Raw genomic sequence first — 12,755 nt, 5'->3', positions numbered from 1 at the left:
AAAAACAAACATGAACGAAACAGATGCTTTTAATCAGCATTCGTGTGTTTTCCTCATTCCAGCTATGTATTTCCTCCCGTGATCCAAATTTCATCAGATTTCAGCATTCCCCTCAAGGCAATGCTTCACCCAGGGGCACGGGAGTGATCAAGTACTGTAAGTAATTCTCAAATACAAACTCCCAACCTGTTTCATTAAAGCATCAAGTGAACAGTGGAACTAAAGCAAAATAAAAAATGAATCAAACCCAAAAGAGATTCTCACCTTTATCCTGGCACCTGGCCTCATCCAGGAGAGGTAACATGATGGTGGAGCTGAGGGTGGACGGGGAACGTACGGATGTGGTGTACATGAGGGGCAGCGACTGCACCACCACAGGGATACGGTGCACCTGGCTGGGCAATTTACTGGGGCTTGAAGGGGGGACGGGGTGGATGATATGCAAAAACTGCTGGCCCCTAACTCCATGAGAAGAGCCCACTAAGGACCCGGATGTCAACACAGAGGGCATTCCAGATGATACGGAGGCAATGACGGAAGGTGAGGATGAAGATGATGAAGAAGAGGATGGAGAAAAGGCTGAGGTAACGGGTGAGTTGTTGGATAAAGGAGATGACGTCCGTGTCTTGTTGATGGACAGGTCCACAGGCTCCGTCTGGGTCTGGAATTGATCAGATGAGAGCAGGTCTTCTGGAGGTTCTGCCTTTACTTTGCTGAGCAGAAGCGGCACTGCCTCCATATCTGGATAGCCGTGCACTTTGGGTGACTGTAAGGAACAAACGCACAAATGTAAGTGGCAATTAGATTGATCAAAAATTGAATTAGTAGTCATGAATCATTTTAGCTTTAGATCCAATTCAAACAAGTTGTGTGTTCATAAATCAATTGTCGCATTGTGTCTTCTGGACCTTCTTTTGTGAAGTCCAGAACATGGACGAAATAATACTAACAAAAACAACATCGTTGTTTAGACAGGATCTGTCAGCTCCCCACATTTGTCTCCCAAAAAAACATGTAAATAAAGCACTAGCAGACAAAAAATTCCTCTCTGCCGTAAGCATGTGCAGTGAAATGATCGCTCTTGAGCGGGCGGCTAATCATGACAGAGCAGCTCATTAAACTGAGGGGAAAAGTTCTCGAATTGCGACGGCAGATGTGATAAACGGTCTGCTGCAGAATCACAGCTCGAGTTTGTTTATAGACTCACTTTTCTTTATGCAGCCTGAGTGGGCCTGTAGCAGATTACAGTTTCTCCCCCTTGAGCTCATACTATTTTTACTCAGGACACATGGAGTCAGCCTGAGCGTTACCGGCCCATGAATCAGCAGTATGTGGTACAATAAAACTGCATTTGAATTCAAAACAAACAAATGTCAGGCTATTAAATTTGCTGACATGAGCCGTAAAAAAACTGGTTGGGTCATCCAGGGTTCAAAGGGCATTGTCACAGGTCAGGACACATGACCTAAAGGTCATGGTTACAATACAGATTCGACTGGGCAGAGAAAAGAACAGTATTTTCAGAACAAAAAGAGCCATTTTTGCAAAGTGTGACAGTACTGACAACAATGGTGATTAGTCTCTTTCAGGAGTTGTTGGGCTAAAAGAGCAGCACAATGAAACTGTGAAAAAGCTCTACTCTATTGACTGGTGGGACTGTCATGGGATTAAAAGGTTGGCAAATAAACTGAAAAGTCAGTTGTGGGACAGTTGAAAGGGTTAGTTTTTGAATTTGAATGCGTGCTGCAATGATGGTTGGTTCCTTTACTTGAAAGTTTAGATTTAGTTATCCTGATTTGTGTTGTTGACAGAGTTTGAGGTTTACTGTATCATTATTATTCATTCCTAAACGTTTGCTTTGATTGTTCAGTATTTACACTTTACCATTGCACACACCTTGTAACATTTTATATATCAAGTTTAAGAGTCTCCTTTACACTTATGTTTATTTTATTATAAAGAGATAATATATTTTGTTTAAATATTTTTGTTTTTGACTATTAAAACTATTTGCCTTAGTAATGTTGGTAAATTAACAAAGTGTTTAAATAACAAAAAACAAAAACTCCTAATATTCCTAAATGTATTGTTAAAAAAAATCAATCATTATCAATATTTTATATATATATATATATATATATATATATATATATATATATATATATATATATATATATATATATATATATATATAGTTATAGTTATAGTTATTTTATTTTATTTTTTTGCAATATCGCCCAGCTCTAAAAGAAATACTTCAAACCTGTCCTCTTTGTTCAGTTTCTTCTTTTTATAATTATCCATCACAAACTCAAATGACCCTAAAACCCTTGAGTGAAATACAATTTGTTTTCTATTCTTTAGTTTATATAAAACTGTTATTACTGTCACATTTTTTTATTATTATTATTACATAATTGCAAGATATAGTCAGATTTGAGCCATTTTTAGTATTTCAGTCTCAAAATGCACTGCACAGCTGCACAAACAGGGGAAGAATCAAACCTAGTGAGTGAATTTCTATTAGCATAGCATTCAATCAGCAACCTGCTAATGAGGGTGGTATGAAAGAGAAGGGTGGTGCATCTAATGACCAATCAGCATCATGCTTAACAGACTCACTATCTAATTGAAAAACCTGCCTCTGTAGCACCTAAGAGATGCTTTGTGCTCCTATAGAAAAGACAAACCAGTCATTTCCTTGAGAAAATCCTTTTGAACAGCGATGCAACCCCTATTTATTTCCTGCTTAAAAAGACCATACGGTACAGTGTTTGTCTGTAGTGAACTCTCGCTCTAGTTCTATTGAATTCTGTGATGTTCCCTTCAGGGTATGCTTAAGAGGCTTTATATTTTTTTGTTTGTGTGTATATAGGACATTGTGTGGATCTGTGCCTGCAGCCGCTGTAGCCTCAGGCCTTTGCGGCCCCATTGAGACAAACCTCCTTCTCAAATAGACCTCATCTCCTCTCTTTACACTAGTCAAAGAAATCTGAATTGTTTCAACGTTTTATTCTGTTTGAACGCTGAAAATAAAACCAGCAAATAATCAAGAACTATACTCGTGAGGAGCTCATGCTTATTCAGAATATAAAACAAAGTATGAATACCTTGCTTTGGTCCGCTTTTTCTAAACAGATGCAAGTCAAGTGTTAGGTGAGTAGGTGGTCTTTTGTGGCTGTTTGAATGCATTTGACCTCATGAGCGGTTACACAACGAAAGCAATCCGATTTAATGCATTTTTGACTACCCTTGGAAATGGTAGAAAATGGACAAATGCAAAAGAGTCTAGAAACTGTTCACATGCGCATTTAGCATCTACTTCAGCCGCTTTTCCACTGCACACAACATTTGGACATGACTGTCGGAATACACCTCCTTGTGGCTGTCGTACAGAACTTTTAGTTTTGTCATGCACCATGGGAGAGAAGCTGTTCTCACAGTGTCTGAAATAAAGGAGTTCAAAAGCAAGAGCCTTTACTCTCTAGAAACTCATAGACTGCATTAAAAACTTTGGAGAGAATGTGGAGACAACATAAAAAAATATTTTTTTTATTACTTGTTTTTTAAATAGAAATGTTTTTTTTAAATATAGAAGAAAAAAAACGTATTTCTCATCTCATAGGCATGGACCTGCTTAGACAACACAGGAATGCATCACATCCAGTTGGCCGGTTGCATATGTTCTTGTCGCAGGAGTTGCTGCTGGAAGATGAACCATCACCCCAGTCTGAGGTCAAGAGCACTCTGAAGCAGGTTTTCATTCAGGATGTCTCTGTACATTGCTGCATTCATCTTTCCCTCTATCCTGACTAGTCTTCCACTTCCTGCTGCTAAAAACATCCCCACAGCATGATCCTGTCACCACCATGCTTAACTGTAGGAATAGTTTTAGCCTGGTGATGAGCAGTTCTTGGTTTCTCCAAATGTAACGCCTGGCATTCACTCCAAAAGTTCCATTTTAGTCTCATCAGACCGGAGAATTTTGTTTCTAATGGTCTGAGAGTCCTTCAGATGCCTTTTGGCAAATTCCATGTGGGGAGGGGCTTCCGTCTGACCACTCTACCATACAGGCCTGATTGGTGGATTGCTGCACAGATGGTTGTCCTTCTGTAAGTTTCTCCTCTCTCCACAGAAGAATGTTGCAGCTCAGACAGAGTAACCATCGGGTTATTAATCACCTCCCTGACTAAGGCCCTTTTCCCCCAATTACTTAGCTTAGACGGCTGGCCAGCTCTAGGAAGCGTCCTGGTGGTTCCAAACATCTTCCACTTACGGATGCTTACTGTGCTCATTGCAATTTTTAGAGCAGCAGAAATTTTTCTGTACTGAGCTTTCCCCAGCCTTGTGGCTCGAGACAATAATGTCTCGAAGGTCTACAGACAATTCCTTTGTGTTTATGCTTGGTTTGACATGCACTGTCAACCCTGGGACACCTAGGACAGGTGTATGCCTTTTCAAACCATGTCCAATCAACTGAATCTACCACAGGTGAACTATAATTAAGCTGCTAAAACATCTCAAGAATGATCAGTGGAAACAGAACGTAACTGAGCTCAATTCAGAGTAATACTGATTTTTCAGGGGTTTTTTTATTTTGATAATTTTGCAACAATTAAAAAAAAAACATTTTTCACGTTGTCATTATGGGGTATTGTGTGTAGAATTTTGAGGAAATCAAGGAATTTAATCAATTTTGGAATAAGGCTGTAACAAAAAAATGTGAAAAAAAGTGAATATAAATACTTTCCAGTTGCACTGTAAAAAGGACAGAAATTCCCAAACTGTAAATTATGGTGAATGTAATGTAGCACACATGACCTATTTTCGTATGGAATAAAAAAAGTAAGGTTTTGATGCGAGTAAAAGGTTGCCTTTGAATGCAGATTCTTGTTCTTGTTATAAATACGAGTTTCTGTAGAAATGTTTTCAACCTCAACTGATTGCTCCTCCGTACTTTCCACCTTGGCTCTCTACTGATGACTTTCACTTTTATTCGGTGGTCCTACATGAGATCTCAGTTAAGCAGGTGAGGGCATTAACTGGGGCAAAGCACTCTCAGCAAGGTCTTGGCAAGTGGCCACCGGAACGACGACTATGTTTGAGTGATGAGATGCACTTCAAAGAGTCATTGTGTAGGTTGCACACTTCCTGGTGCTTGGCAGCATTTCTGCACATATGGATGAATACGTCTACCAGCCTTTCGCAGGAAGGAAACAAGGTGTTGCTATGCTGGCTTGTGAAGTAGAACACAACGAGGGTGTGTTGTTGGCTGTCAGACACAACTATTCACAAGTTCTCTCTCCAAGAAAACAGTGCATCTATCCATTTCTGCATTTGTGCTTTTCATGTTAACTGTGCGTTTGATGTGGAGCAGCTCGGTGAACAGTGCCTTTTGGAATTGTTGGCTCAAGTATAATATAACAATTCTTTTAAAGTTCGCTTTGGTATTACTAACAAAACTACTGATGGGTGTTTTTAAAAATGCTACATTGAAACAGAAACTATATAATCCAAAAAGTTGTTCTGTCATTTTTAGCTCATATTGAGTTAGACTTGTGAATTCAGGGAATCAGTGAATTGTTTCCTGGAGACTTGTTCTGACTCCAAGATTATCAGCTGGAGACTCTCTCTGGTCGAATCAATCAGTGAAGACTCACTCTGAACGAAACATTTGATTCAATAAATCAATGAATGGACCGTTGTTCTGACTGTTTCATTACTCTGCAAAAAATGTTTTTCTTACTTCGATTTTTTGTCTTGTTTCTGGTCTAAAATCTCAACAAAAAAAAAATATTTATTTCAGCAAGCAAAGCAATGCATTGTTTTCAGAATTAATATACCAATATTAAGTGAGTTTTTTTCTTAAAACAAGTGAAATAATCTGCCAGTGGGGTAAGCAAAATAATCTTGTTTTTCCTTTTGACACAAGATTATTTTTCTTACCACATTGGCAGATTATTTTGATTGTTTTAAGGAAAAAATCTTTTTTTTTCATTTTGCCATATTATTTCTTTAAACAAAACAATAAGTTTTGCAAGTGTAGAAAATGCTTTTTGATTTAAGAATTTTTTGATATTTGGACAAGAAACAAAACAAAAAGTCTAAGTAAGAAAAGGATTTTTTGCAGTGTAGACTCATTGTATTGCTAACTGGACACTTGCTTGGACTCGGACATTTGAATCTGTGAGTTATCAGCTGGAGACTCTCTCGTCGAATCAAGCAGTGAAAACTCACTCTTAATGTAATATTTTAATCAAAGAATCATTACCTGGATATTTGTTCTGACTAGTTCATTAGACTCTGTGAATCACTGACTTGGAATTAAACATTTCAATCTGTGAATTATCAACTGGAGACTCTCTCTTTAACCAAGTCAATCAGTGAAGACTCGCTCTGAACCGAACATTTGAATCAATAAATCCTTAACTGGATACCTGTTCTGACTAGGTCATAAGAATCTGTGAATCGCTAACTGGAGACTTGCTCAAACTCAAATGTTTGAATCTGTGAGTATCACATCTATCTGACTGAATCAATCATTGAAGACTCACTCTGAATGGAACATTTGATTAAAAAAAATTAACTAGATACTTGTTCTGACTGGTTCATTATAATCTATGAATTGCAAATTAAAGACTCTGAACAGATCATTTGAATCAGTGAATCATTAACTGGACACACACTGGAGTTGTTGACTCAATGACAGATGCAGTCTTTACTTTAAATCAACCCAACACATACTTTTTAATTCAAACATTACTAGTTTTTTTGTTAAACAAGACAAAACAAAAAGACCTCCTAGAACTCTCTTGTGAGCTCCTGTGGGGTCTTGGATCTCAGTTTCAAAACCCCAAATACAGCTTATATTTGGCCAGTACTCTGCATGGGATGATCGTGAACACAACATGTGCACTTAAGGAAGTAGCATATGAAGAAATAATGACTCTCTAATGACTCTCTCTACAGCATCTGTGTATAGGCCCTGCCAAAATGGCTGCCCTGGCTGCAGTGGCCCCGACTGCAGGCCCTGAGAGCATTCCTGCTCCAGCTGTGGCTCTCCACATCAGGGCCGCTCCACATTCATAGGTCTGGGTGTAATTAGGGGCATCACAGCGAGGAGGTGGGCGTGTGAGGGGTGAAAGAAGCAGAGGGTGGTACAGTGCGGATGGGAAGTTTGTATGAAAAACAACTGCTCTCTTACCCCTCTCTCAGATTCCAGAGGTTCTGCTTTGACTCGGACTGCAGGCATTCCGTCTAGCATTAACATCCTGTTATTGATGGCGTCTGTAAGGCGAGAGAGAGAGAGAAAAAGAGAAAGGCATGAGAAAGCCGCTGCGTGTGACTCCTCTCACCTTTTTCCCTTGTGATTGAGTGTGACTTAGCAAAAGAATGCTCTGAACAATACTGTAGCCTACAACAATGCAACAGGCAATGATGTCATGATGGTATGCAGTTAGCAAACTGTTCAGGTTTACAACAGAGCATAAACAAACACATCTGGGATGTTTTTCGAGTGATATTTTAAACCTAAAGTGCTGTAAAGAATGAGCAACACATATCACAGTCCAAACACAACACAAGCAACAGAATCTTGGCCAAACTGAGGACATGTTTTAGTATCAAGTTTTGTGCATGTGTGTGAATAAACAACAATTAAAAGAAATTGAGTGAGGAAAAGCAGATTTTTCTCTTAGTTGGTATTTTGTTAAACAAAATACCACTTTTATTTTTTATAATTTTTTATTTATTAAAATACCACTGTATTTTGTAAAGCAAAATACCACTGCAGAAGCTTGTTTCTGCCACTGTATAAAAATTAATAAAGGTAAATGAAACACTCACAATTTCTTTTCACTTTTTTTTGTACATTTATTTTTTCCTTTTATCTAACAATTACGTAATAATAATTAGTAAACCCAAGTTTAGAATTTATCTTTAGAAAAAAATGAAATACGTGATAGCAATTTAAAATAATGAGGTAAAAAAAAAATCCCCAAAGGATTCCCAACGATACCACATCAAGATAGAGACAACATTTTTCTTTTTAATCACATTTTCTAATTAAGGTTATTTATGTTGTTGGCAGTTCATTCTGCTGTGGCGACCCCTCATGAATAAAAAGACAAAAGGCTAATCTATACTTCTGCATGAAGCACATGTGTATGCATCGGCGCAGCCTTCGCACGGTCGCTTAGCCCTTGCTGTGGCTTACGCCGACGCTGATGCGCACCTCAAAAAATATATAACTACACGTCGCAACGATGCATAAAGCAAGCTCTGTGATTGGTCGGCTTGGTAACAGTTACGAGCGTGGGTGGTGTTGAGAGCCGTGAGCCCGTTGAAGTGAGTGTTTACAAGTGTTGAGTCCCGTGAAGGAGCTCCAGATGTAAACATTTCTTCTGTGTTTACCTTTATGATTAAAGTTGATGCACGTCCGCCAGTTCCAGCCACTGTATGAACGAGTTTTAGCTACTTCAAAAATACCAAAATTATCCACAAAGGAACTCGACACAGAGGAACATAAAAACCTCACTGCCAGCTATCATTTTGGAAGTGTTATTGCAGAGCAACACAAACAGCACACAGAAGTATAAATGCATGACTATTGTACGCACAAGGCAGGTGCCGTGGGTCATAGTGTAAATTGACATGTACTTGCAAAATTTTTATAGTCAGTTAAATGTCTGTTGAAGGAGCAGTATCAGCAGATAATGAGCAGACAGTCTACTAATATTCAAATGGTCCATCAAAATAAATTGTAACCATTTAATGTTTCTCATAAACTAAACTAAATTAAAAAACCCAAATGAAAATCTGGTGAAAACCAAACAAAACTAATCTTCCGTGTTCATTCCTGCACCACTCCATGAAGTCAAAATCCATCACACACCATCTTCAAATGTGGTTTCAGTGATTCGTTCAACAAAAACACATTAATGTCCCCAGCATCACCTAGTCGACCTGAGGCATGTCTTTACGCTGAAGCTGTGCAAGCAAACATGTGGGCTCACACGCACACACACATACATACTCACACAATCCATCCATCTAAATGCATGCACACAATCAAGGCTGTCACTGCTAACGGAGTCTCTTGACATTTCTCTTCTTGTATATCCACACAAACGACAAGACTTTCTAACAGAATCCACATCTTTTGTGCAAACTCCCCTCAGGCGCCTAAGTCTCGGAACAAAGACTACAGCCTTGTTACAGCGGGCATTGCTCTGCCAGACTCTCACACACATGAAAAAGTGGCCACCTCCCTTAACATCCAAGGGATGCACAAGTAGACAGCTTTAATGAACTGGTGGAATCTGATTACAAGTTAATATAGCTCTTAGAGCAGTGCATGATGGGGAGATGAGACGCTCCAGAACTCCCACTGAGACGGTTTCTCTCCCCCGTCTACTCAATTTACCATGTTTAACACCATAAAGGCACAGTAATAGACACATGAGCATCTTGGGAAATGCAATATTCATGTTTCCTCATGTTTGTTTGGCTCTGGCCCGTTGGAAGGGACGAGTTTGCACACAAACAAACAGATAGGTGACTTGTCTTGAGGACAGAAAAGAGTGAACATACGTCTCTGCCTGTCAGTGGTTTACTTTGATATGTACGGATCGTAGAAGCGTCTGTCACAACGATTGCAAACATGGTCAGTATGGCTTTCGCAGTTGTTACGAGGGAACCTCAAGAAAGAGCCAATGACAACATTGTGATGGTGGCTCAGAGGGAGGTGTCCTGAAGTAACCCGTGCACTTATTATTTTAGCAGCAGTGCATGATGGAATGCAAGCAAAGCAGATACGCTTTAAACATCTCTATTACGCTTCACTCCTGGCATTGGCAGCAGGAAATCAGCCCAGATATCAACTCAGCACTTGGGCTGAACCCATTTTGGTGAAGATTGGACAACATTATATACTGTAGTGTCCTCTGGTTGAGTCAACTTTGTTATGTTTATGTAGAACTGCTCGCTTTTGCTTAGTTATTGTTTTGGTTGTAGCCATTGTTTTTTGCTAATCATCTCTAAGTCAGAAATTTAGAAATTTAAGTTAAATTGTTTAATTTACATTATTGAGTATTAACAAAAAGATGCATTTTATCAACAAAAAATTGTGTAACAAGCTAAACTATAGCCAAGCTTCTTAACGTACAAAACAACGTATAACACCACATCATCCACTTATGGTTTTTAACAGAAAGAAATTAATCCTTTTACTAAACATACTGTAGATGCATTTGATTGATTCAAAGTAAAGAGATTTAGTGCTGTTATGAATATTTCTATTTCATATAAAAGCTTTACCTTGTACTTACTAAATATTATAATACAATATAATTTATGAATTATTGACAATAACAGAGATTCTGCAGGTTTTACTGTCGCATTTAAGACTTTATAAAATGTTTTTAAGACCATTATGAATGAAATTCATATTGAAATTCGTTATTTCTTAGCCAGATGTTTTTAAGTCTCAGAAATAAAGATACGAGAACTGTCACTGGGGTGGTACCTTTTCAAAAGGTACACATTTGTACTTAAATGGACCATATTGATACCTCACAGGTGTATAGTAGTTCCTAAAATGTTCATGAGGTATATATTTGTCATTTTTAGGTACTAGTATGTACCCTTGAGGTATTAATAAGGACCCTTTAGTTACAAACTTTAGTTACCTAACCTTTGTAAAGGTACCACCCCAGTGACAGCTCTCATACCTTTATTTCTGAGTTGTATACATACACATTTTTCAATAAAACATATCTTTAAAAACTATAATAGACTAAATGTTTACACAACAATCTGCTTAGGTCAGTGTACTCATTATAAATGGACTATAAATACACAGAGACATTCTAAATTAATATGATTGTAAGGACGATAATTAAACCATATTGCAAATAAGAGTTATTACTAGAGTTTTGCTAAAAGTTCTATTTACCTTATTTTTTACGTTTGAGCGGGCGCAGCCAATTGAATCTTTTTGGCTCGAGACTTCCGGTCTCATTCACTTCCATTCATTTTTAAATGTTAAAAACAGTTCGTACTGCTGCTTGATATTGCAAACTGATATTTTCTTATTAGATTATTCTACTTTGTCTGTAGAGTCATGCAAACTCTCGTTTGCAGAACAAGAAGTTAGATCGTTTTCTGCCGTTTATTAATCCTAATAATTTATTCCATAGGCAACTAAATTGAAAGTTTTAAAACAATCGCAAAACTGAGAGCACTTCCGCATTGTAGAATAAGGTCAATAGAGATGGATTGTTGGTGATTGGATGCCTGTTGGGTAGCTTTACATGGACATATGAAAGTTAAGACGTGTTTACAATTATTTAAATACCTGCAATACTAAATTTCAGTGCATAAGACCTTTAAAGGCCTAAAGTTTCGTTTTTGAAATTCAAGACATTTTAAGACCCCGTAGACACCCTGAATAAAAACATAAATTAATCGTAAAATAGATTCTAAAAATGTAACTATTATTTGCGCTCAAATTTAGGGCTAGGATATAAGATGAAACTCAATTTACTTATCTTTCAACTCAGACAAGGTCATTTTAGACACAATATTGCACAATTATTTTTTAACACATCCTCTGTTAATATTTTGCAGTGTTACATTAGAATAAAAACATGTCATCTAGTCCAAACTGCTAATGCAAACTAATTAAATAAAAGACTATTAATGAACATTCATTATTAATCAACACCACAGTTGAAACAGAATCCATGTTAGCATTAGCTGTCGCACAGCTAAAATATTTTCAGTCATGCACATATAAAAAGTAAACATGTTCTACAATGAATCTGTATGAATTATAACCCTAACCCTCTTGTCATTGCCGAAGTGTGTTTCCAAGCTAATCTGTGTGCATTGGATTGATATTGTGATCATGATGCCCAATGGCTCCAGGTAGTGGTGTGCTGAGATAATGTTACCATGGCAACTCAAGTTGGAGCTCAGAGCTTTATTGTCCTTTTGGATTGACACATGAGGTTTACCAGTTGACCAGGTCACTCGCTGTTTTTCCGTCCAAGAAACTGTCATCGCGATGGTGTGTATTGTGTAAGCATATCACTCAGAGACATTGATCATTAGATCAGATAAATGAGCCAACCTCTTGCCTAACTAACCTTGTCCCTTAAGAGAGCTCCAAATGGGAAATCAATAGCAAGAGCAAGGTCTCAGTTGTTTCATTAACCATCAAATGAACCGATTATTAGCATAATTGAGTACAGCGCCATGAGGTTAACATTTAGGCACAATTTGTCTATCTTAGCACCAATTGATTAACGCTTAATCAAGAGGTTGTGATGGAGGACGGTATTGCCAACTGTATTTAACAGGGCCAATGTGATACAAGAGGCAAGAGTAACGATGACTAATTCTAGATCCTTCTTCCTCCTCCTCCTCCTCCAAACAGCGTAAATGCTCTTGGCCAGATCAGTGTGATTTATCTAATCAAATGTACTGTCAGTGTATTACCCCTGGAGAGCTTAGCAAAGGAATCTTGCACATTAAGAGTTATATGATATTGTTTATGGACAATTCATCATCTTATGCAAGCTAGTTTGGTTTTAAAAAGTTGGTGTGCTGCAAAATGATATTTGTGTTTTTATTTGCTCACATTGTTTCAAACCTATAAAACTTTCATTCACTTTTGGCACAAAAATTCTATTTTTTAAGGGGTCATGAACTGCGTTTTTTATATTTTGTACTGTTCTCTGAGGTACACTTAT

General features: G+C 37.8%; 1 protein-coding gene across 5 annotated transcripts in view; it reads right to left on the bottom strand.

The window, feature by feature from the left end:
* The window catches only part of klf12b (Kruppel like factor 12b), a 97,334-nt gene that overhangs the window by 26,632 nt on the left and 57,947 nt on the right, over positions 1-12,755 (bottom strand). For all 5 annotated transcript variants that reach the window (XR_015498695.1, XM_087265787.1, NM_001109865.2 and 2 more), the window contains 2 exons: positions 7,205-7,287; positions 265-766 (listed from right to left, as the gene is read on the bottom strand). Coding sequence is in view for 4 of the 5 variants with exons in the window: in XM_087265787.1 (XP_087121913.1) it covers positions 265-766; positions 7,205-7,287 (585 nt within the window). In the remaining variant the exon portion in view is untranslated. The remainder of the gene's footprint in view (positions 1-264; positions 767-7,204; positions 7,288-12,755) is intronic.

This window comes from Danio rerio, chromosome 9, assembly GCF_052040795.2.
Source record: "Danio rerio strain M-AB ecotype USA chromosome 9, GRCz13ab, whole genome shotgun sequence".
Classification (NCBI taxonomy): Eukaryota; Metazoa; Chordata; class Actinopteri; order Cypriniformes; family Danionidae; genus Danio; species Danio rerio.
This window is presented reverse-complemented; position numbering and strand designations above follow the sequence as displayed.